General features: G+C 52.9%; 2 protein-coding genes across 2 annotated transcripts; one reads left to right on the top strand and one right to left on the bottom strand.

The window, feature by feature from the left end:
- Positions 1-384: 384 nt before the first annotated feature.
- LOC135441770 (zinc finger protein 239-like) lies at positions 385-6,381 on the top strand. Its single transcript, XM_064701320.1, has 2 exons — positions 385-451; positions 5,543-6,381. The coding sequence occupies exons 1-2, from the start codon at positions 385-387 to the stop codon at positions 6,379-6,381; spliced, it is 906 nt and encodes a 301-aa protein (XP_064557390.1).
- Positions 6,382-21,223: 14,842 nt separating this feature from the next.
- On the bottom strand, positions 21,224-22,156 carry LOC135441771 (olfactory receptor 14C36-like). The gene has a single exon (XM_064701321.1). The coding sequence runs from the start codon at positions 22,154-22,156 to the stop codon at positions 21,224-21,226; it is 933 nt and encodes a 310-aa protein (XP_064557391.1).
- Between the last annotated feature and the right edge of the window lie 3,440 nt (positions 22,157-25,596).

Genomic DNA, 25,596 nt, shown 5'->3' on the forward strand with positions numbered 1-25,596 from the left:
GGTGAAGCTCTTCCCACACTGGGGACACTCATAGGGCCTCTCCCGGGTGTGGATGCGCCGGTGCCTGATGAGGGTGCAGTTGTGCTTGAAGCCCTTCCCACAGTCGGGGCAGCAGAAGGGCCTCTCCTCTATGTGAATCTGCTGGTGGCAGAGGAGATTTGAGCTGGTGTGAAACCTCTTCCCACATGTTGGGCACTTGTAGGGCCTCTCCCCAGTGTGGATGTGTTGGTGGGTCACAAGGTGGGAGCTGCAGCTGAAGCCCTTCCCACATTCTCCACACTCGTAGGGCCATTCCCCAGTGTGGATCATCTGGTGGCTGATCAGGGTGCTGCGCTGCCTGAAGCTCTTCCCACACTCCAAGCACTTGTGGGGCTTCTCCTTATCATGAAGCTGCTCCTGGGCCATCAGCTCCAAAAACTGGCTGAAGCTCTGTCCACCGTCCTGGCTCTGGGTAAGTCTTTCCTTCTCAGAGCACCCTGGGCTGGTTTTGGAGCCCCTCTTCCTGCAGGATCTCTGAGCATTTTCCTCCCCATTAGAATTCTGCACTGTGGAGTCAATCAAAACAGCCTCTTCCATGAGGTTCTGCCAAGGAGATTTTTCCTCCCTGGTCTCCATCATCAACTTTTTGTCTGGGGATGGAAGGAGAAGGAGAAGATGGGATTTGCCTCCATTCCAAAAGGAAGGGGAAGGAGATCCCCCCAGTGCATCCCCTGCAGGACGGTCTTGGCAGCAGGGTTGTCCTGCAGCCAGGGGCTGTGCTGGGCTGGGAGATGGTACAAGAGAGAGGGGGAAAGGGGCACTGATTTCCTCCTCACCTGCCTGGGTATCCCAGGGCTCCTTCCTCTTCCTCGCAGCCTCCTCCTCCATCCAATCAAGACTTGGGAATGGGAAATCCTGTTCTGGGAAGAAAACAAAGGGTGTGCACATTGTCTTTTGTTCCGGGATCTGTGCTGGGCTGGGAGATGGAGCAGGAGAGAGGGGGAAAGGAGCACTGACTTCCTCCTCACCTGCCTGGGTGTCCTGGGGCCCCTTCCTCTTCCTCACAGCCTCCTCCTCCATCCAATCAAAATTTGGGAATGGGAAATCCTGTTCTGGGAAGAAAACAAAGGGTGCGCACATTGTCTTTTTTTCTGGTTTGAAGGCAAACCTGGGGGAGAGTCTAAGTCAGAATTACAATTTAATAAGAAAATGAAGGTCAAGGCAATGATACAGAAACACTGCCTTAAACTGACAGAGTCAGGATATAACCTGACACCCTGTTGGTCAGGGTGGTGGCTGCAGTCCCAATAAATGGTGGCTGTAGTCCTGTTGGAGTGATCAACGTGATTCTGTCACAGCAGTGATCCTGTAAAAGGGTCTGTGAAGGTCCAGTGGTGGTTATGGAGCTCTTGTCCTCTGGCAATCCAGTAGGCAAGCTGCTCCTGGTGTTGCAAGGCTCAGCTTATATCCAGGAAGGAATGCTTGGATCCTCCCCCTGGGCGGAGCATCCCACAATGGGATGATGGAATTTTATCTGTCCTGCAGAGACACTCAATGGCCCATTAGCAGAAGATATCTCCCCTGGAGGGCATTATCAGGGCTGAGTCATGGAAGAGATAAAGAACACTGCCCCGCCTGTTTATAGCAGTTGATGAAGATGGGGATTGAAAACATGCATTTGGTTACATCTTGCATGGCAACCTGAAACAGTGGGGTAATCCCTGCTCAGGGGGTGAACACCACCCCCCTTACCCAAACTGGCTCAGGTGTAAAATCCCCACCCTGGGAAGGCCACACACACAGGGACAATGTCACACTTGCTCTGCTCCAGGGGAGGTCTCTGTTCCTGTCATTCCCTTGCTCTCTCCCCCTTTTCTCTTTCTTTCCATCTCTCTCTCTAACTCATATTTACTGTTCAATAAAATGCATTTTGGATTTGGTCTCGTTAGCACCTTCCTGGCTGCAGAGGTATCTCTCTAATAATTTTCTTAAACAGATTGTGACATTGTTTTGGCACAGTGAGTTCAGGGCGCTGTTCTCTGACTCCAAGTGCCTTTGACAACAGCATGGTTCCCTCCACTTAGGAGGTTGTGGTTCTCTCTGGAAGAACTCTTGGAAACTTGGATGCAGCTTCCTCTGAGCGACTTGTGGGAGAACTGATGAAGAAAATAGGTGTTGTGGGTGGCCAGTGTAAAGAAAATATTTTGTTGTCCTTCCTTGAAAAGTTTGTTAAAATCGCTGGAGGAAATGGAGCAAATGCTACCAGCCAGACTGACAAGGTTCATTCACCCCACGATGAGGAACACAGGGCTGCGGAAAGTCCCACAAAAACCCCAGCTCAAGTAGCTGAATTCCAGAATAACTTCTGAATTCACAGGCTTGGGGGCTTTGCCAAATGTGAGAATCATTTTTCTCTTCATCCCTGTCAGCTCTGTGACAGCTACACAGAGCTTTCCCTTCCTTTTCATAATCTATATTGGGCTGAATTTCTACTTTGCTCTTATTGGAACCTCCCAGCAGCTGAGCTGGAGCTGTTCAGGAACTGATCAAACTTGGAATTGCCACAAAATTGCTTCTATTTTTGGTTTATTCATGTTTGCAATTTATTTGTGTTTTCATCACATATGACTTTTGGGAAAAACAAGTATTCATCAAAGTGATTTATGCAGAGTCAGGTTTGATTTCTGCCAAGTTTATTTTGTCCAGTGCCCAGGGGAATCTCCCATCCTGTCTGCATCTGCTCCCACAGGGATGTGAAGGCTGATATCAGAGCCCCAAGGGTCACAGTCAGGGCTGCCCTCAGGGAATGCTCGCCTGGTATGGAGGGGCAGTGTGGGAGCACCTGGATCTTGGAGCACCCAGCTGCCCCCCATGTTTGGAGGTGCCTGAGGAGGGCTGGGATGATGCCAGGGACATCCTGCAGTGACATCACCTCTGTCCCGCTCTGGGTGAGCTCAGTCCCAAACCTGACCCTGATCCTGGTCTCAGTCTCACTCCATGTTTGGACACACTCACAGTTCTGTTCTCAGTATTCTCATCCCAGTCCCAGACTTGTCTAGCCCCAGACCAAATCCCAACCCCAGCCCTAAAGCCAATCCCATGTCTACCCTTAACCACAATCCTAGCTCTAATCCAAATCTCAGCCCCAACTCCAGCCCAGCCCCAATTCCAGCCCCTTCCTAAATCCTCAGCCCCAAACCAAATCCCAGGTTCAGCCCTTCTGGGGGTTTGGGGGTGTCTCTGTCCCCCTGACCCCGATGATGTTTGGGTGGGGTCACAGCAGGGCTGAGAGGGACAGAGACCCCCCGGCCTCCTCAGGTGTGAGAAGGTCGGAGAGCCCCCCCAGTCCCGAGCAGCCTCAGCGGTGAGAGGGACAGAGAGCCCCTGGTCCCCAGCCCTGCACAGGCATTGCCTGAGGCCAGAGGGATGGAGAACACCTGAGCATCCCCCAGGGTGAGGGGACAGAGACCCCCGAGCATCCCCTGGGCTGAGAGGGACAGAGACTGCCCTGAGCATCCCCTGGCACAGGGGTGAGAGGGAGGGAGACCCCCCAGGCATTTCCGGGGTGAGAATGATGGAGACCCCTGGGGAACGGCCTGGTGTGAGAGGGACAGGAAACCCCCCCCCAAACCCCTCCCAACCATCCCCCAGGGCGAGAGGCACAGAGACCCCCTGAGAATCCTCTGAGCACTGGTCAAAATAAACTTGGCAGAAATCAAACTTGACTCTGCAAAATCACTTTGAAGAATATTTGCTCTTCCCACAAGTAACTTGGAATGAAAGCGAAAACAAATCCCAAATATGAATAAACCAACATTCCAAGCAGTGATGTGGCAATTCCAATATTCATTGCTTCCTGCACAGCTCCAGCTCAGCTGCTGGGAGGTTCCAATAACAGGAAAGTGGAAATTTGGCCCAATACAGATTATTAAAAGGAATGGAAAGCTCTGTGTAGCTGTCACAGAGCTGACAGGGATGAAGAGAAAAATGATTGTCACATTTGGTAAAGCCCCCAATCCTGGGAATTCAGGACTTATTCGGAAATTTATCTACTTGAGCTGGGCTTCTTCTGGGACTTTCAGCCGCCTTGTGTTCCTCACCGTGGGGTGACTGAACCTTGTCAGTCTCACTGGTAACATTTGCTCCATTTCCTCCAGTGATTTTAACAACTTTATACGGAAAGACAGCAAATTATTTTCTTTACACTGGCCACCCATAAAAGCCATTTTCCTCATCATTTCTCCCATAAAGAGAAAAAACTTTTATAAGCTCCATAAGCTCCCCAGGAGGAAGGAGGGACGGTGTCCAAGTTTCCAAGAGTTCTTCCAGAAAGAACCACAACCTAGTGAGTGGAATGAGCCATGCTGTTGTCAAAGGCACTTGGGGTCAGAGAACAGCACCTAAACACACTGTGCAAAAATAATGTCACAGTCTGGTTATGCAAATTGTTAGAGAGATTCCTCTTCCCCAATTAAGGTGCTAACGATACCAAATCCAAAATGGATTTTATTGAACAGTAAATGTGAGGTAGAGTGATGGAAAGAAAGAGAAAAGATGAGTGACAAGGGACAGAGACCTCCCCTGGAGCAGGGCAAGTGTGATATTGTCCCCTGTGTGTGGGGGTTTTACACCTGAGCCAGTTTGGGTAAGGGGGGTGGTGTTCACCCCCTGAGCAGGGATTACCCCACTGTTTCAGGTTGCCATGCAAGATGTAACCAAATGCATGTTTTCAATCCCCATCTTCATCAACTGCTATAAACAGGTGGGGCACTGTTCTTTATCTCTTGCATGACTCACCCCTGATAACACCCTCCAGGGGAGATATCTTCTGCTAATGGGCCATTGAGTGTCACTGCAGGACTGATAAAATTCCATCATCCCATTGTGGGATGCTCCGCCCAGTGGGAGGATCCGAGCATTCCTACAGGGATATAAGCTGAGGCTTTTAACACCAGGAGCAGCTTGCCTACTGGATTGCCAGAGGACAAGAGCTCCATAACCACCACTGGACCTTCAGAGGAAGACCAGACCCTTCTGTAAGATCACTGCTCTGACAGAATTACGTTGATCACCCCAACAGGACTGCAGCCACCATTTATTGGGACTGCTGCCACCACCCTGATCAACAGGGTGTCAGGTTATATCCTGACTCTGTGAGTTTAAGGCAATGTTTCTGTGTCATTGCCTTGATCATAATTTTGTTCTTTAATTGCAATTCTGGTTTAGACATTCCCCAGGTTTGCCTTCAAACCAGTACAAATCTCAGTGTACTCATCCTTTGTTATTCTCCCAAAACAGGATTTCCCATTCCCAAACCTTTGCCAGATGGAGGAGGAGGCTGCGAGGAAGAGGAAGGATCCCCGGGACACCCAGGCAGGTGAGGAGGAAGTCAGTGCCCCTTTCCCCCTCTCTCCTGCTCCGTCTCCCAGCCCAGCACGGCCCCCAGCTGCAGGACAACCCTGCTGCCAACCCCGTCCTGCTGGGGATGCACTGGGGGGATCTCCTTCCCCTTCCCTCTGGCACGGAGCCAAATCCCATCCTCTCCTTGTCTTTCATCCCCCAGACAAGAAGCTGAGCATTGGGACCAGAGAGGACAAATCCCCACGGCAGAACCTTGTAGAAGAGGCCGTTATGAGTGACTCCAGGGCACAGGAATCCAGCAGGGAGGAAACTCCCCAGAGATCCCACAGGAATAGGGGGTCCAAACCCAGCCCAGTGTGCTCTGAGGAGGAAAGACCCTCCCTGAGCCAGGAAGGTGGACAGAGCTTCAGCCAGAGCTCAGAGCTGGTGGTCCATGAGCAGCTTCATGATGGAGAGAAGCGCTACAAGTGCTTGGAGTGTGGGAAGAGCTTCAGGCAGAGCAGCACCCTGATCAGCCACCAGATGATCCATACCAGGGAATGGCCCTACGAGTGTGGGGAATGTGGGAAGGGCTTCAGCTACAGGTCAGAACTCATCAGGCACCAACGCATCCACACTGGGGAGAGGCCCTACGAGTGTCCCCAGTGTCAGAAGAGGTTTCAGACCAGCTCCAGTCTCCTTCGCCACCAGCAGATTCACACAGAGGAGAGGCCCTTCCTCTGCCCTGAGTGTGGGAAGGGCTTCAAGCGCAACTCCAACCCCATCAGGCACCGGCGCATCCACACCGGGGAGAGGCCCTACGAGTGTCCAGCCTGTGGGAAGAGGTTTCAGAGCAGCTCCAATCTCCTCCTGCATGAGGGAATTCACACAGATGAGAGGCCCTTCCGCTGCCCTGAGTGTGGGAAGGGCTTCAAGCGCAACTCCCACCTCATCACCCACCAACACATCCACACTGGGGAGAGGCCTTATGAGTGTCCCCAGTGTGGGAAGAGCTTCACCAGCAGCTCTAACATGACAAAACATCAATGGAGGCACCACTAAGGGAAGACCTGCGAGTACCCCATCTGCAAAAGGAGGTTCGTGCACTGCTCCAGCTTCATCCCCAATGGAGGTCTAACGTTGGGAAGAGTGCGGGTGATCCATGTTCCCTATGATCCATGCTGGGAAGACAACTGCCCCAATACCTTCCCCTGTCAATGACATGGTGTAGAACTGAAGAACATGAGGGTCTTTCCATGGCCCTGTCATTACATTCACTCTCACCTCAGGTTATTGCCAGGGGCAGGAAAGGGACTCTCTCTCTCCCTGAGAAGAAGGGTGTCCCTTCCAGGTGGGGGAAATATGTTGCTGCAAAGAGCCAGGCAGTTGTGTTTTAGTTTTCCCTGTAAACAGTTTTATTTATCCCTTCTGTGATCAATAGGCTTTCTGTTCCATTTGTTCTTTAGCTCATTGCTGTTCCCATTAAATTGTTCTTATCCCAGCCTGGGATCTTTGCCTTTTGTGCTTTCCATGGGAGGCGGGAGGGCAGTGAGGGCAGCGTGGTTTTAGCGGGAGCAGGAAATTGGGAAATCCCATTCCTGAACCCTGGCCCATGGAAACCGAGCATCCCAGTCGGTCCCCGCCCTGGTGGCCATGGCAACAGCCTTGGGAGCGGGTCCCTGGCTCTTCCCTCTGTTGCCCAGGGACAGGAGTGGAGGGAACGGCTGCAGCTGAGTCAGGGCAGGCTCAGGTTGGATGTCAGGAAAAGGTTTTTGCCCAGAGGCTGCTGGGGCCCTGCCCAGGCTCCCCAGGGAAGGGTCCCAGCTCCAGGGCTCTCTGAGCTGCAGCAGCGTTTGGACAGCACTGCCAGGCCCAGGCTGGCATTGTTGGGGTGTCCTGTGCAGGGCCAGCAGTTGGACTGGAGGATCCTGATGGGTCCCTCCCAGCTCAGCCAATTCTGTGGTTGTGGGATCCCATGAGCCTGGGGATGGGGCTGCCAGTGGTTGCCATGGCAACGGGCTGTGGCTGCAAGCCTGAGCTGGTGTCCATGGCAACCACCCCTGGCATGGGGTTTCCATGGAGCTGCCATGGAAACTGACCATAGCAACAGGGTCCTGGTGATGGTTGCCATGGAAACTGAGCATAGCAACAGGGGGCTGGTGGTGCTTGCCATGGAAACTGAGCATAGCAACAGGGGGCTGGTTGCCTGCTAAGGATCAGATTTGTCACAGGCCCTCAGAGGGGTTCCATGGGGACTTTCCAAGAGTCTCCAGGCTTTTCCAGAGATGGAATGCCACAGGCACAGACAGGGGCTCCATGGACACCTCCCAGGGCTTTCTGAGGATGGTAAAGAGCCCTGTGGTCAGAGGCAGTCACAGCCATTCCGTGGTGACATCCCAGGGGACCTTGTGCTGCAAAGGCACCGATCGGTCACAGGCAGTCACGGGGGCTCCACGGTGACATCCCAGGAGTCCCCAGGCTGCCAAAGAGCCAGGATGTCCTAGACTGTCACAAGGGTTTCTGTCATGGGCACAGTGGGAGCTTCAGGCAAAAGCTTTATTTCTTTATTGGAGAAACTCCTGCTGAGACCTGAGGTGCAGAAAGTACACCCAACAGCCACCATGGATCCTCAAACCCTTGCAGGGCCTCTAGACTGCTAAAATTTCTTCTAAGAGAGGAGACTGGGAAGAGCTGGATCCAATCCCAGCCCAAGAATTTGTCAAAGGTTTATGTGTAAAAGATTGCACAAGTGGAATTGAAGTTTAATCCAATTTGTCCCATAGGATTAATGATGGAATACCAGATATATTTATATAAATACAGCTGTGATTGATTCTGATCATGATCGGACAGAAAGATTTTAACCCGAGTTATTTACTCCACAGTTCAGGATCTTTATCAATTATTAGAATATAGTGCTCTAGGAAAAAATTTTGAAGTCAAAAGATTGGTCTATGACATCAGAGAGTTTGTTGTGGAAGTCACTGAGCAGCTACAGCATCATAGAGGGGATTCTGTGACATCACAGAGCAGGCTGTGGCACCATGGCATGGCTGGATGACATCATAGAGCTGGCTGTGAGGTTCAAAGTATGTGCTGTGACATTAAAGAGTGCCAGTATGACATCAAAGAAAAGGTCTCGTGGCATCACTGAGGGGTTTGTGACATCACAAAGCTGTCTGACATCATAGTGTGAGGCCATAGAGCAGACTCTGCCATCATTGAGGGTGACTCTGTGACATCAGAGAGTGGGTTGTGACATCACTGGGTGGCTGTGTAACATCATAGAGCAGGTTGTGACATCACAGAGATATCTGTGACATCACAAAGCAGATGTAGCACATCATAGGGTGACATCTCATAGTTAGCTGTGTGAGATCTCAGGGGCTTTGCGACAACCCAGAGTGGGCTGTGACATCACTGGTGGCTGTGTGACATTGCAAAAGAGCTGTGTGGCATCATAGGGGCTATGACATCCCAGGGGCTGTGTGACATCACAGGGGCTGTGTGAGGTCCCTGGGGAGGTCACTCTGCCCCGGCCCCCCTCACAGTTCCCCCCAGAGCAGTCCAACCCTGCTCATGCACAGCAGGGTCCCCTGTCCCCTTGGGTCCCCCCACCCCCGGCCCCGCAGCCTCCCCCAGAGGATGTTGCACCAGATCGACCCCAGAGCCTGACACGGGGATGGGGGCCGGGGCCCTGGGGGTGGCACAGGGGCACAGGGACCCCCGGCAGCGTCCCCGTGTCCCCCAGGGCCAGAGCCTGGGCCAGAGCTCCTTCACCCTGTTACAAACGAGAGGCTGAGAGAGCTGGAAAAATCCCCAGCAAGGGATCACAAAAACCAGATTTAATATTAAGGGACAACAGCACAAAGTTCCTTGGCAAGAGTCACTCTGCTCCTGACTGGACACTTCAGGCACACCAGGGAAACAAAGCAACAACAAAACCAAACAAAATACAGGCAATCAAACCAGAAATGAGCTGAGAACAGTCCCAGTGTGTGTGAGACTCAAGGACAGAGAGGGCAAGGATAAAATGAATAAAGAAATAAAAGCTTGACAGAGGTAAAACTTTACAGGACTTCACTACTACCTTAACCTTAACTGATACATTCAACTTCACAATTTAGGAAAAGAACAGAGCTTAACAGTATTCAACCTCACTTACAACCAATGACTTAAGGATTTAATAGTGAAATAACATTAAACAATATTCAACTTAGCTTATAACATAGTAAACTTTGCAAAAAAAACCCCTCTTAATACTATTTAACTGAACTTATTTGTCATGATGTAACCTCACTTACAGGCCTGACTGACTCAGCTATCCAAGGCTCTCAAACCCTTCAGAGAGCAGCATTTCTGCCACATTTCCCCAGCACAGGCACTCGTGTGTGCACACAGATCCCAAGAGTCAGCGCAAGGCACTTGTGAGAAATTCCCCTGAGGGCAGGAAATGCTCCCTGTGGATCCTTTGGCATCTCCCCAGCAAAGGGCAAAGGGCTGAGCCTGGAGGAGTGGGGGGATTGGCCCAGGCTCTGTCGTTGTTCAGGATCCCCGAGTGCAGCAAACGGGAGAGTTCCCGGCTGGGAGAGGCCCCACTCAGAGGGAGTCGCTGGCCCAGGAGAGCTCCAAGGGCTCCTTTTGGAGCGCTGTTTGCAGGGCCCCAAGAGAGGGGCTTCAGTCCCAGCAATGGTTCATCCTGGCCGCACTTGGCACCAACAGCTTTCTTTGGCAGTGTGAGAACAGGGACGTTGTGCCACTGGAACAAAAACAGTTCCCAGGGCTGCTGCTAAAGGAACCAGGAGCTGGTTGGGCAGCAGCAGTGCCTGGAGCAGACAGTGTTTGTGATGAGCTGCAGAGGAGCTGAGCCCAGGGGCTGTTGGCCAAGGCCGAGGCCCAAGGAGCATTTCTCAGCTGGCAGGGTGGCCTGAGAAGGGGAGGGGAGAATGCAGCATCACAGGGCCCATGGAACCAAGGGACCATTGTGACACGGTGGGGCCCTGTGAGACCAAGGGACCATTGTGACACGGTGGGATCCTGTGAGACCAAGGGACAATTGTGACTGTGTGGGGCCTCTTGGAATCACGGAGATCACTGTGACTTTGCTGGGCCGCATTGAGCCAAGGGGACTTTACTGAGGCTGTGGGACTCCATGGAATGTAGGGATCATTGTGACACTGAGAGGCCCCATCAAACCAAGGGTCCATTGTGACACCGTGAGGCCTCATGGAATGATGGAGACCATTATGACACTTTGGGGTGTCATGGAACCAAAGGACCTTTGTGACACTGTGAGACCCCATGGAGCCAAAGGTCCATTGTGACATTGCAAGGCCTCATGGAACCATGGAGAGACCAATAAGGCATTTCACAACCTCATGGTTCCAAGGGTTCATTGTGACACTGCAGGGCTGCATGGAATCAAAGATCCAGGGTGACACAGCAGGGACTCCTGTCATCAACGGTCCATTGTGACACAGTGGAGCCAAAGGAGACTTTTGTTACACTGCCAACCCCCAGGGTCTAAAAGTCCATTGTGACATTGCAGGGCACATGGAATATAGGAGTCATGTGACACTGTGGGGACTGGGGAAGCATGGAGACCATTGTGACACGCAAGGCTCATGGAACCTTTGGGACCATTGTGACACTGCAGGGCTTTCTGGAACATGGGGGCCACTGTGACACTGTGGGACACCATAGAAACAAGTCACCTTTATGGCACTGTGGGGCATCATGGATCCAAGGCACCATTGTGACACTGTGAGGCCCCACAATACCAAGAGAACACAGAGCAGGTCTGCCTGATTTGGCCTCCCAGGGGCCACCTGACTGATCCAGCTGACCTTGGCATTTTGAGGGCCTCTTCTGCTATTGAAACATTGGGGCTCCGTACTTTCCCTTCTATGGAAAAGAACTCTCCTTCTCCTCCAGGCACCCATGGCCAGAATTGGGATTTCACCTCCAAACTTCCTTATATCCAGGAATTGTTCCAAAAGGAATATTGCCAGGACAAGTCTGGCTGGCAATGGTTTCACAAGGATCACCTCTTTTCTATTCACAAAACCCCAGTGAAGGCTCCATGCTTTCCTTTCAATGGGAAAGAACTGTCCTGCTTCTCCAGGTGCCCATGGCTGAGATTGGGGTTCCAACACCAAAATTCCCTATATCCAAATACTGATCCCAGACAAAATCTGCCATTAATGGCAAATCTGACTGGCCCTGGCCTAGTGAGACTCTCACCAGCCTTCCAAACACTGGGACTCTGTGCTTTCCTTCCTATGGAAAAGAACTGTTCTTCTAGTCCAGGTGCACATGGCCAGAATTGGGGTTCCACCTCCAACATTTCCCTACTGTGAGAGACTGGAGGAGATCGTTGGCTCAAAATATTTCATGTGTAGGGGAGGAAGGGGCAGGTCCAGCCCTCCCCTGTCCTGGAACCCCAGCCCTGCCCTGCCCTGTGACCCCAATCCCCCCAGAGCCTCTATCCCAGCCCAGCAGTGTCTGCCAGTCCCTGGCACAGCACAGGCAATGCTCCACAGCCACCTCTGCAGCCCCAGCCCAGCTCCTGAGGGACCAAATGAGCCCAAGTCCCACCTGGGGGAAGGGCCCAGGGAGACCAAGGGGTATTTGAGGCTGACCACAAGGCAAGCACACATCTTGACCCTACCTCCTCCTGGAATTTCCTTCTGAACAGTGCTGGAATCCAGGAGCTGGTAGCTGTGTGTGTGCTGCTCTGTATCTTTTTTCATTTGTTTCTCTCTTTCTGTGTCTTCTTCTCCTTCAAATTACCTCTTCCTGCAAATTTTGATTAACTTAAAATTGGAAAGGCTTAGAGACTGTGAAGTTTAATGGGCCAAGGTAATGCTTTGGGAGGTGTGTTTTGTTCATTGAATGTCAATTGAACTTTTGCCAAAGTTTCTCTCAATTTCTAAAGTTGCCAGTAAAGGCTGTTTTTTTGTTTTAAGCTCCTGAAAATCTCCTGTTGGTATTTCTCCAGTGCATGCAACTCAGAGTACACAAACAGCTGTAAATCCTTTTAAATGTCTCCTTGAGAGAGTTTTTTGGGGCATGGCAATCAGGGCTTGTCTGTCCTGCTTGGCTCAGCTCAGGTAGGGCTTTCCCAGCCACATTCCTCACTCCATTTCCCAGCTGGAGCCGCTGGTGCCTCTGAGCTGTGCTGCCCCAGCCCCAGGGACGCTCTCCTTGTCTGCCCATTCCCCCACGGCCTCTGGGCAGGGATGGCCTCAGTGGGGGCTGCTGACATCCTCAGCACCTTGGAGGCTGCTGCTGGATTTGACTGCTCCAGAGGCTTGTTCAGCCTTCAGCTCTTCAGTGCAGGAATTCAATGTCCCAGGGCTCATTAGCATTGAGAACACCTTGAGAAGCCAAGCCTCCGGGGATAATTTGATTTAATTGTTCAAATCTTTTGTGGTTAGGTAGATCTCAGTAGTGTATTCAAAGTGAATACATGATATTTAAAAAGACAGTGAGAAGAGATTTTTTTAGATCCCTTTTAGTTTTACTTTCCCGTTAATTTATTGATATGTGCAATCTCCAATTCTCACTGAATCCATGTATCTCCTCATGCAGTCTGAATAGATATGAAAATCAAGACCCTTCATGGCTGACAATCAATCAGACTCCGTCCCTACCCCCACCCCACCATTTCCCCCATCCAAACCCTGGCACTCAGAGCAGCCTTGTGCAAATCTGAGCTCCCTCCAGCCCAGGCTGCACCTGCAGCTTTCAGCTCCTTGGCTCCAACTCCCACCTGCTTTCCTTGGAGAAGGAGCTGCCTGAGACACAGAGGGATATTCATTTATTGTCAGCCAACAAAGCCAAGGGAAGGCACAGCTCCATCAAATGCAAAAGTCATTCCTCTCCATGGCTCTGCCCTGCCCCTGATCCCCACAGCCTATCCTGTTTCCTTCATCCCTGCATTGCCAGGGACTTTCTAGGACAGGGGAGCTCTGCTCTGGGTATGGAGAGAGGTGCTATGAGTTGTGGTGGGAACCACAACTCATCAGGTTTGTGTCCTTTGGGGGTCAGGAACTGGTGAGACTCAGAGGCACAGAAAGTTTCTCTTCATGGCCAACAGACCATAGTTGAACAGGACACAATTTAATAACAGTCACGCCCTTCCCTGAGCTATGTGCGATGTCCCAGCAGTGTCTGGTGAGTCCATCATTCACAAGTGATTTCCATACTAAAATTTATTTCACACAAACGTGGTTCTGTGATAGATATAAACACAATTAAGTTCTTGTATCAGGATTCTCATTCTGGAGTGAGGACAGAACAGCTTGAACAATTCCTGATTTGCAAAGCTGTCAGTGGTGGATGAAGAAGGGAGGTCAGGCTGCTCTCGGTGGTGAGGAAATGCTGAAACCAACCTGACTCATTTCATCTCCTCATGTCCTGGCTGATTTCCCCTTATTCCCCTTCCATCCATTGGTTTTTGTCCCCCCGCAGCTCCCTGTGAAGAGCCCAGCTCTGTGTTCTCCATTCCCTCCTTGCTGGCACTGCCAGGCTGGGATGAGGAGCCCCTCAGCCTTCCCTGCTCTGGGCTGGACCAGCCCAGCTCCCTCAACCTCTGCTCCCAGTTCTGGACAAAATTGGTACTTCTCCAAAATTCTGTACATGCAAGGGTTTCTCCCAGACAAAAGCTGCAAGGACAGACAGGCGTGGCGCAATTTGGCCTCTGGTGGTCACCTCTAATCTGCCCTGGAAACACTGGGGCTCTTTCCTTTCCTTCCTGAGGGAAAGAACTGACCTTCTGTGGTGGTTTCACCAGAAAGAAGTGGGAATTCTGGGATGCTGTGGTCAAACCAATGGATGTTCGGAGTTTGATATTGGCACCTGGTGTAGCCAGTGGGGTTTGGACACACCTCCGAGAATACACAGGGGTTAAAAGCAGAGCTTCGGCCCTGGGAAGCTCTCTTGGGACGTTGCGGCGAAGAGGTCAGATCTCCCTCCCCTGTCCAGCCGCTGCTGCTGGGCGGGGGAGGGGCAGCCATGCGGTAGGCCTGGGCGTGGACAGAGATGGGGGGTGAGGAGGCTCTCGAGGATGGAAGGGTGGAAGAGCCCCAAGAGACATCGGGCAGCCATTCCCCCCCCAGGAGGGAGAGAGAGGAGAGCCGGCGTCTGAATGTGATAGCAGCCGCCCAGGAGGAGAAGGGGGGGGAGAGTGCAGCCCGGCCGGCTGGAGCAGCAGCAGTGTGGGAGTACTGGCGTTCTGGGACAGACAGAGACTGAAATTTTTAACCCTTTCTTACATGACTGGGGCCTTGCAAAAATGCTGATCCTCCTCAGAGTTGAATAAGAAGGGAGATAGGAGATGAGATGAGATGAGACAAGGACCTGGCCTGAAGGATGTGGAGAAGTTTAACTGAGTGGGGAGAGATGATTGGAGTGGCCTTTTGGCTGGACTTTTCTTGTGTAGCCATGGACTCAGTTTGTTCCTGTGACACAGAGACTGCACTTGGGGGGAAGCAGTGCCTCAGAACCAGGACGGTTCATCGTGGGGACCCCTCGGCCCCAGGGGGTTGGAAAAATATGGGGGGGACACATAGCAGAGACTGTGCCTTTTTGGAGTGAGACAAGGCATCCTTAAAAGACAACCCTAAAAGCAGCTCTGGTCCATGCCCAGTGGTGAGAGCACTGGGCATGGAAGGAAAATGTCACAAGCGGCAAAAGGATTTTTCCTGGCGGTGCTGAGTGACATGGAAGCACACGAGGTTTCAGTGTCTTTCCAGGCGAAGCCTATGGAACAAGAAGGACTCCTCTCCTCTTCATGGACTGAAGTTTGAGTATACTAAAGGGTGGTGCCAGTCTGGGCAGTTGGTGATTTGGGAGAATGTATCGGATTGGGAAATTCTGGTGGTGGTGGGGAGGAAGGTGGTTTTTTTGTAAGGTTTTCAATTTTTTTTTCTTATATGTTTTTCCTATTTTCCTGTAGATTAGGTAATAAAGTTTTCTTTATGTTTAGGATGGAGCCTGTTTTGCTTATTCCTGGTCACATCTTACAGCAGACACCAGGGTGAGGGCATTTTCATGGGGGCACTGGCTCTGTGCCAGGCTCAAACCATGACACCTTCTCTTCTAGGTGCTCCTGGACTGAAACTGGGATTTTTCCCCCAAAATCCCGTATATCTGAGATACAGAATATTTATATCTGAGATACAAGATATTTATTCTTTTGCTCCCAAATGAAAGCTGCCAGGACAGACAGATCTGGCTGGCCTTGGCCTCTAGTGGCTGCTGTTTATCAGCTCCTGGAAGACTGGGACTCCATATTTTCCTTCCTGTGGAACCATGATGACACTTCAGGGCCTCATGGATCCAAGGGACCATTGTGACACTGTGTGGCCTCATGGAACCAAGGACATCATTGTGGTACTGTTGGGCTGCATGGTCCCAAGGGGCCAGTGTGAAGCAGCAGGGCTTTGTGGAACCAAGAGGCCATTGCTGCATTTCAGGGCCTTGTGGAGCCAAAGGGCCGTTGTGATCCTGCAGGGCACCGTGGATCCATGGAGAGCATTGTGGCATTGCAAGGCCCCATGGAACCATGGAGACCATTGTGACACTGTGGGGCCCCACGGAACCGAAGGGCCACTGTGACCCTGCAGGGCCTCTTGGAAGCACGGGGACACTGTGACACTGCAGAAGCAAGGAGAAAATTGTGACACTGCAGAGTACCATGTAACCAAGGGAACATGGAACAGATCTGGCTAGCTTGGCCACCCAGGGCCCACTTGACAGGCCTAACTGATCTTGGAATGTTGAGGGCTGCCTCTCATCAGCCCCTGGAGAACTTGAGCCCAATGCTTTCCTTCCTATGGAAAAGAACCTTTTGTCCTTCCAGGTGCCCACAGCCAAAATTGATACTCCCCTCAAAAATTCCCTGTATGCAAGGGTTCTCCCAGACAAAAGCTGCTAGGACAGAGAGCTCTGGCTGGCCTTGGCCTCTGATGGTCACCTCTCATCTCAAGGAAGCCCTGAGGAAAGTATTTGAACAGGTTTGACTGCTGGAACATCAATGAGTCTCATGCTCTTAAAAACTCAAATGCTCTTCTGATTATAAGTCTTTTCTTTCTTATTGTGTATTATGTGTGAAGCATTATTTTCAGCTAAAAATATTATTCTTATCACTTTACCTGAGTTATCTGAAACAAAACAGCTAATCTACATATGACTCCAGGTCATCTGTATAAGCAAACACAAGAAACAATCCAGCAGGGATTATTTGTCCCTGCTCCCATCTATCACATCTCTGGAGCTGGAGGTCCAGCTCCAGCACTTGGCGGGGCTCAGGGGCTCACAAGCTCAGCTCCCACACAGAGAACTTGTGGACTCTAGGCTGCTCTTCTTGGCCCCTGCACGCTCAGCCAGGCTGAGATGGACACTGATGGTTTCTGGGCCAGGCTCTCTGAGCGTAGCCCAGCTCCCTGCAAGCTCTGCCAGCTGTCCTCAGCTCTGGGCAGCACCAAGGGCCTCTCCCCAGCCCAGCCCAGCCGGCTCTGGCCCCACAGCTCTGCTCAGGCCAGGCTGCTCTGGGCACTGCCCCACGGCCTCAGCCCCTGGCAAGGGCACAGCAGCAGCTGCAGCTGCCACAGGACTCAGCCCCAGCCATGGGGGAAGGTGCTTGGCCAAGGCCAAAGGAGGCTCCCTGGCTGCCCTGCTTCCCTCTGCCTGAGGTGCTGAGAGCTCTGCAGCCCCTGCTGCCATCCCATCTGCCCAGGGCAGCACAAGAGCCCCGGCCATGGGGCCCTCAAGAGCTGCTTCTGCTCCAGGCCCAGGGCCCATGCCAAAGCTGGGGCAGCCACAAAGCTGTGCCCATTTCTGTTCATTGCTGCTCTGATGGGGATGGATCTGCTGGCACTTGGAGGTTGCTGATGAATTTTACTACTCCAGAGGCCTCTTCTTTCTTGAGCTCCTCAGTTCTGGAATTCAGTGAGCAAAGCTCATAAATATTTGTTCAAATACCCAAACAGGAAAAACCACTGGGAATAATCTATGTTTTCAATTCTTCTGTGGTTAATTAGACAGATTTCAGAAGAGTATACAAAGTGAATCTTCTATATTGAAAACAATGCAAGTTTGGTTTTCTTTTCCTGCTTATAGATTGATATCACACATGTCCAATTGATATTGACCCCCAGACTCTTCTAAAGCAGTCTGAATACACATGAAAATCAAGACCCTTCATGGCTGACAATCAATAACACTGTGTCCCCACTCCCTCCCCACAATTTCCCTCATAAAACCCCTGGCACTCCTATGGATCAGGAATGGTGTGGCCAGCAGGAGCAGGGCAGGGATTCTTCCCCTGTGCTCAGCATTGCTTGGGAAGGACCTTGAGTGCTGTGTCCCGTTCTGTGCCCCCCAATTTAGGGAGGACATGGAGGGGCTGGAGCATGTCCAGAGAAGGGCAACAAGGCTGGGGAGGGGTTGGGAGCACAAGTCCTGTGAGAAGCGGCTGAGGGAGCTGGGGTTGTTTATCCTGGAGGAGAGGAGGCCCAGGGGAGACCTCATCCCTCTCTACAGCTCCCTGACAGGAGGGTGCAGCCAGGTGGGGCACGGGCTCTTTTCCCAGGGAACAGTGACAGGACAAGAGAACACAGCCTTCAGCTGCACCAGGAAACATTTAGGCTGGACATTAGGAAATATTCTCCATACAACTGGGCATTGGAATGGGCTGCTCAGGGAGGTGGGTGAGTCACCATCCCTGGAAGTGTTTAAGGAAAGAGTGGATGTGACACTCAATGCCATGGCCTGGGTGACAAGGTGGTGTTGGGTCCCAGGTTGGTTTTGATGCTCTCCAAGGTCTTTTGTAGCCTGGTTCATTCTCGGATGATTGTGATAGTGCAGGGCCCTGGGGAAGCAAGGGGTCATTGTGACACTGTGGGGCCTGGTGGCACTAGGAGGACCATGGTGACACTGTGTACGACATGACAGCACAGAGCCAAGAGGCCATTGTGACACTGTGGGTCTGAATGGAAGCAAGGAGTAAGTCCATTGTTGCAGTCTGGGTCCTGGTGGAACCACAGAGGCCAGTGTGACACTGCAGGGCCTTGTGGAACCAAGGGGCCATTGTGACACTGCGGAACCAAGGAGACCTTGGAAGAGTCTAGGGACAATGGAATCAAGAAGGCATTGCTGCATTGCAAGGACTCTGGGAAATGAGGGAACAATTGTGACACTGTGGTGCCCCATAGAACCAAGGGTCTCTGGTGACACTGAAGGGTCTTTTGTCACCAGGGCTCCATTGTGACACTGCCACACCAAGGAATCCATTGCAGCACTCTAAGGCCTCCTGGAACCACAGAGGCCACTGTGACCCTGCAGGGCCTTGTGGGACCATGCAGAGCATTGTGACAGAGCAGGACCTGGTGTCATGATGGAACCATTGTGACACTGCAGGGCCCCATGGAACCAAGGGGATAGTGCTGCTCCTCAGGGACTCCTGGAATGAAGGAAACATGTTTGACACCGTGGAGGCCCTTGGAACTAAGAGGCCATTGTGACGCTGTGGAACCAAACCAAGGAGAGCATTGCTGCACTGCCAGACCTCATGGAACTAAGGACCCATTGAGACACGGCAGGGCCTTGGGGGATCAAGGATGCATTGTGACACTGCAGGGCCCAAGGATCCAAGGACTTTGTGACATCAAGGGGTCCCATGGAACCAAAGAGACATTAAGGCACTGTGAGGCCTCATGGAACCCTGGTGACATCGAGTTGGCTGGGAGTGTTGATCTCCTGGATGGTAGGAGGGCTCTGCACAGGGCCCTGGACAGGCTGGATCCAGGGCCCAGATCCAACAAGGTGAGGTTTAACAAGTGCAAGTGCCAGGTCCTGCACTTTGGCCACAACAACCCCTGCAGCACTACAAGCTGGGGACAGAGGGGCTGGAGAGCAGCCAGGCATAAAGGGACCTGCAGGGACTGATGGACAGCAGGCTGGACAGGAGACAGCAGTGTGCCCAGGTGGGCAAGAAGGCCAATGGCTCCTGGCCTGGCTCAGGAATGGTGTGGCCAGCAGGAGCAGGGCAGGGATTCTTTCCCAGCACTGCTTGGGCAGCATCTCGAGTGCTGTTTGCAGTTCTGGGGCCCCCAATTTAGGAAGGACAGTGAGGGGCTGGAGCATGTCCAGAGAAAGGCAAAAAGGCTGGGGGGGGTTTGGAACAGAAGAGCTGTGAGGAGCAGCTGAGGGAGCTGGGGTTGTTTATCCTGGAGGACATGATGCCTAGGGGAGACAAGGCGGTGTCAGGGCACAGGTTGGACTTGATGATCTCCATGGCCTGTTCCACCCTTGCTGATTCTGGGATTCTCTGGAACCACCCTTGGAGCAGTTGCAGGATGAGCCCTGGGCCTCCTCTTCAGGAGCTCCAGCAGCCCAGGTCCCTCAGCTTCTCCTGCCAGCCCCAAAGCCCATCCTGTCAGTCCTGCTGAGCCTCTGCAGCTCCTCCTCACTGCCCAGAACAGGGAGCCCCAGAGCAGACAGAGCAGCCCAGATGTGCCCCCCTGGCCTGAGGTGTCTCTGGCAAGGGAGCAGCCCCAGGCACTGCAGGAGCCTGCAGACAATTCCTGCAGCACTTGTGGGATGATCCTACTCCCCAGGGGATGTTCCCATGGTGCCAAGCCAGGAACTGCAATGGGGAGTGGGGCCAGAGAGGAAAGGGCAAACAGGGATGGGCTGTTTGCAGGGAGGAAACAGGGGTGGGCAATGGGAAGACATTTGTAGCATGGGGAGTAAAGAAATCAAAAGTGAAGCCAAGGAATTGCTCAGGGCAGTTTGGGGGTGGGTGCCAGGCAGCCCTGGCTCTGAGCAACAGCATCTGCAGTGGGACAGGAAACTCCCAGCGGAAGGGAATAAACTTGCTGCCTGACTGCAGAGGCCAGGACAAACCTGAGTGGTTTCCCTGGTGTCCCCCAGCCCTTGCTGGCCCCAGCAGTTCATGGCATTTGTGCTCCCTCAGGTTCATGTCCCCACACCAACAGTATGGGGGTGCTCCCCCTGCTGTGTGCAATGCAAACAGGGGCTGCTGAGGCAGTGCTGCCGTGTCTGTGCCTGCAAGGATGGGGCACCTGTGTGAGCTGGGGGAGAGGCCAGGGCTGCAGAGGGGGGATGTTGTTGGCAGCTCCATGAGGATGCTCTGGGACGCTGCCCTGGGCTGTCCAGCGCACTGGGGATGGATCAGCCCCTGCTCTGCTGCTCCTTCCTGTCTGCCCCATGGCCCTTGCACAGCCCCAGCCATGCTGTTTGCCCCCAGCCTGCCCACGGCCAGCCTGGGGCTGCTCACGGGGCTTTTCTGTGCTGAGCATTGGCCTGGGTGTGTTCTTGAGAGAGCCTGGGCAAGGAGCCTGGAGCCCCCAGGGCCTGGCCTGAGGCGTCAGCGCTGCCCCAGCAGTGCCCGTGGCCTGTCCCTGCTGCAGCCCCGGCACTGCCACCCCCAGGGCTGTGCCCGGCCCCAAGAGCACTCAGGCCCTGCAGCAACACCAGGACCACCAGGGCAGCGGGGCAGGGCCATGGCAGCAGCACTGGCAACACCAAGTGCAGCTGCTGCTTGGCAGAGCTGCTGTGCCAGCACTGATCTGCCGCCAGCTCTGCACACAGACATTGCTGCTGCAGCGCAAGAGAAGGCAACAAAAGGGCATCTCTGCAGAAAACTTTGCTAGGAGATGCTTTCATTCCTTTAAAGCCTAGCACTTCATTGACACTGTCTGTAGCCACAGGGAAGGTGGAGAGAAAAAAAAGAGAAATGGCAGAAACAATGACATTTATTTGTAGATAATATGAAAAAAAGTAAAACAAAGAAAAAGGACTTCCAAAATGTAACCAACAAGAATTATGAAAAATTAATTCTATTACATGCAATTTGCAGAAATTGGCCAGCAGTTTAATGTTTCCGAAACCATCCAGTCATCATTCTCCTCACTGCAGCCTTGAGCTCCTGGTTCCTCAGGCTGTAGATGAGGGGGTTCAGGGTTGGAGGCACCACCGAGTACAGAACTGAAAGGGTCAGATCCAGGGATTGGGAGGAGATGGAGAGAGGTTTCAGGTATGTAGAAAATGAGGTGCTTATAAACAGAGAGACCACGGCCAGGTGAGGGAGGCAGGTGGAAAAAGCTTTGTGTCGTCCCTGCTCAGAGGGGATCCTCATCATGACCCTGAAGATCTGCACATACGAGAAAACAATGAACACAAAGCAACCAAATAACAGAAAAGCACTACCCATAAGAGGAAAGTGTTCCCTAACGTAGGAATTTGAGCAGGAGATCTTTAGGATCTGAGGGATTTCGCAGAAGAACTGGCCCAGGGCATTGCCATGGCACAAGGGCAGGGAAAATGTATTGGCTGTGTGGAGCAATGAGTAGAGAAAGGCACTGGCCCAGGCAGCTGCTGCCATGTGGGCACAAGCTCTGCTGCCCAGGAGGGTCCCGTAGTGCAGGGGCTTGCAGATGGACACGTAGCGGTCGTAACACATGATGGTCAGGAGGAAATACTCTGCTGAGATGAAGAAGAGAAAGAAAAAGAGCTGAGCAGCACATCCTGTGTAGGAGATGGTGCTGGTGTCCCAGAGGGAATTGTGCATGGCTTTGGGGACAGTGGTGCAGATGGAGCCCAGGTCAGCGAGGGCCAGGTTGAGCAGGAAGAAGAACATGGGCGTGTGCAGGTGGTGGCCGCAGGCTACGGTGCTGATGATGAGGCCGTTGCCCAGGAGGGCAGCCAGGGAGATGCCCAGCAAGAGGCAGAAGTGCAGGAGCTGCAGCTGCCGTGTGTCTGCCAATGCCAGCAGGAGGAAGTGGCTGATGGAGCTGCTGTTGGACATTTGCTGCCTCTGGACATGGGGCCCTGTTCATTGAGAACAGGACAGTGAAGAGTTAGACTTGTAAGCAAAAACATTTCCCATACACCCTCCTCTGTAATACACAGACATGGTCTTCAAATTTTTGAGTTCTGAGGTTTTCTTTATAAACTTCCCCTGTATCTCAACTGTTTCTGTTGGATATCAGAAACCCACAGAATTTTTGCTGCACTCTGGTAGAACAGAGTGAGTTCCCTGAGGCAAGATGATGAGTGGTGACTGAGGGGAGATGGTCTGTCACTTCATTCAGCTTGGAGTTTTTCTGGGCTTTCTGTTTTCTCAAATGGAGAATGTTCACACTCCCATGTTTTTCTTAGAAAGCCCCAGGTACTGAGAGGAGATGGATCCACATCAGCCCAGTTCCATATTTGTAGCCAAGTACTCACATTGCTTACTTCACCAACCCATCAGCGTTTTCAGTCTCAGAACACCTCTGCCTTTCCCCAACAATCTTATAACTCAGAGATGGTCTAGGACAGGTTTGCACCCTGGATAGAAGCTCCCAGCCTGGACTGAAATCTCAGGGAGATTTCCAAGTGTCCTTATGATGGCATTGGATTGAGGGAGATGCAGCTCCTTCCCTGGCTGCACTGACAGCATTGCCCAGAACTGGGCACTGGGGACAGTGTCACCCTGAGCCAGCTATGCCCCCTGCCAGAGCCCCCAGTGCCGGGCAGCTGCTCCCAGCCCTGTGCTCTGCAGAGGGAACTGGGCCCGGGGCTGCAGAGCTGCCCCACGGCTCTGCTGCAGCTCTGCCTGCACAGGAGGGGCTGCACGCCTTGGAGCCCCGGCCCTGAGGGCAGAGGCTGGGCTGGGGCACAGGAGGGAGGGGGCTTGTTCAGAGGGAGGGGCTGCACTGGAGGGGATCCTGTGAAGATCTCTAAAGTCTCCCTGCCACAACATTTCTGTGTTTTATTTTCTCTTATTGCTTGATTTCTCTCTGCTTCCTGGAGAATTTCCTCAGGGAAGGAAACAGGTGTTTCCCTGTTCCTGATCTCTCCCTGCCAGTACTCAAAGACCCCAAATCTCTGTGCACTTTCCTTGGCCCTACAGAACTCTGCCTGTTTGCAGGGCACTGGCTGGGGGTAGGTTCTGTTTTCAGCTTCGAGAAAGGACAGCTCAGACTGAGCCTGATGGTTAAGAGCAAAGGTGATGCTGGTGCTGTCTATGGGCAGAGTGGCTGAAACCATATTAGGGATCTCCTGTGAACCTATTGATCACTAAAAGGAACAGTTTGGATGTCTCAGGCATTGACAAGATATTAACTAATAATTCATAGTACCTGTAATATTTAACCCTCCCTTCCTGACATTCTCCAATAATAGGAAACTGAATAAAAAATATTAGGAAATATCCTATTTGCTATCAAAATCCTTTACTGGTAAATATTCTCTGACTGATCAGAAACCCTCAGCATGTCAGAGCTTCATGAGCATTTTACCTCCCCTGCACCAGAAATGATCAGGGTTGTACTTACAGAGTCTGTAGGCATTGGGATGTTCCAGCTTTAGGAGATGGCTCCAGGAGTTGAAGCTGCGTTGTCCTGCAGCCAGAGGTTCCTGTGCCAAGGGCTGGCAGTGATTCTGCCCCAGGCACTTCTCAGCACCTTCCCAGCCCTGACTGATTGAAGCTCTCTGTGCCTCTGTGCTGTGTCCAGGGTGGCTGCAGGCAGTGCCCCAGCCCTGCTGGGCTGGCAGAAGAGGTGCTCATCAAGAGAAATGTGCTTTTGAAGCTCTTCTTAGTTACCAGGAGCTGCCTCTGTGCCAGGAGCCCAGCCCAGCTCAGCAGCACAGACACAGCAGAAGGACTTTAATGAGCCTCTGGGGCTTTGTGCTCAGGCCCTGAACATCAGTCCCTGAGAGGGAGCTGAAGAAACCTCTCCAGAACTCCAAGTCAGAATCCAACTCCAAAGTTTCTTGGACTTTTAATGGGTCCCACTGAGGGACACCACTGAGAAAGTGTCCCCAGGCCTCAGGCAGAGCAGAGAACTGGAGGCAGAGATGACAGGTGGGGACAAAGAGAAGCCAAGTCTTGGTGCCCTGGGGCACAGCAGGGTCTGTGCCACCAAGGGCTGTGAGGAGACACCTTGTCCTGAGGCACTGGGGCCTCCTGGCACAGCCCCAGCCAGGCTGGGCACTGTCAGCCCCTTGTCCTGCCCTCAGCATCCCCCCTAGCCCACACCCAGTGGCCTCAAGTATCTGCTGGAAGGAGTCCCTGGGGAGCCTTTGCAGGAATTGCTCTGGGGTCTCCTTAATGCTCCCATGGACTGCAGGTTTTTCAAAGGTTTTTGGGCTTGGCTTTTGCCTTGGAGTCTCTAATCATGGTCTCAAATTATCTGCTGCATATAATCCCTGCAGAAGCTTTGTCAGTAACAACACTCAGTGGGGCAGGGCGGCGGGCTCGGGAGGGGTGGAGGTGGGGGGATCTCGGGAGGCTTCCGCTTCAAGGCTGGGCTGGGGGGCCGTGGGGGAGGCACGGAGGGCTGGTGCTCTGCTTTCTTGGGCAACTCCTGCTGCCGAGGCCTCGGGTGAGAGCTGTCAAAGGCGACGGTCTCTGGGCTCTCTGGGGGAGAGGGAGAGGCACGCCTTCTCGGCCGAGATGCTGGAGCGGCGGCAGCGCGACTGTGGAGAGAGGAGGTGGCTGAGGGCCCAGGTGCCAGTGGCACACAGGGAGCCTCCTGCACAGCAGGGCCCAGAGCTGGCAAGGCTCCCCAGCACGGCTGGAGCTGCTGGCACAGCTTGGCCCAGCTGCACAGCTGCCCCTCAAGGCCCCGGCGAGCAGGACACAGCTCTGGGCAGGCTCCGTGGCCAGGAGTGGGCCCCAGAGCACCTCTGCCTTTCAAGGGCAATCTCGTCCCTGCTCTTTCTCCTCCCCACCGTGCTTTGCCTCTGTCCTGTGTCCCCGGGGCTGCTCTGGGCCAGGCAGCCTCAGTGGGAGCCAGCACTGGCTGCAGCCCCAGCGGGCACCCCAGGACAAGGCCCAGCAATTAGGAGGCCAATGAAAGCTCTGAGCAGCAGCAGGACCCTCAGCACAGTTAGTTGGACAACCATGGACTGGCCACAACTCCACAGCAGCATTTCTGTTCCCTGAATGTTCTTGACTATGTGCGGCCTATAAAGAAGCTGGAGGGTAGAGATGGGCCAACATTTACCGTTTCTTTCCCTTCCACAACCGGAACCCCGCATAGCACAGTACCATGGAAATTGGCACAGTGAACAGTGTCACTACCGTGCCTATCATGCAGGACCTGCGCACGTCCTGGGGGCAGATAATTCTCGGTGTTTTCCGTGGATTCTGGGCGTTTGTGTCTGACATGCCAAGCACTTCTGTGGGAGCAATGAGGAGCGTCAGCCCGTGCTGTGCTGCACTACTGAGCTGGCAGCACGGTGGATGCAGGCAGGACG

Source organism: Zonotrichia leucophrys, unplaced genomic scaffold (assembly GCF_028769735.1).
Source record: "Zonotrichia leucophrys gambelii isolate GWCS_2022_RI unplaced genomic scaffold, RI_Zleu_2.0 Scaffold_490_38000, whole genome shotgun sequence".
In the NCBI taxonomy this organism is placed as follows: Eukaryota; Metazoa; Chordata; class Aves; order Passeriformes; family Passerellidae; genus Zonotrichia; species Zonotrichia leucophrys.

Coding starts and splice junctions, on each gene's coding strand:
- LOC135441771 (XM_064701321.1), bottom strand. CDS start 22,156: ATGTCCAACAGCAGCTCCATCAGCCACTTCCTCCTGCTGGCATTGGCA.
- LOC135441770 (XM_064701320.1), top strand. CDS start 385: ATGAAGCTGCTCCTGGGCCATCAGCTCCAAAAACTGGCTGAAGCTCTG. Junction 452..5,542: donor GTCCACCGTCCTGGCTCTGG/GTAAGTCTTTCC, acceptor TTCATCCCCCAG/ACAAGAAGCTGAGCATTGGG.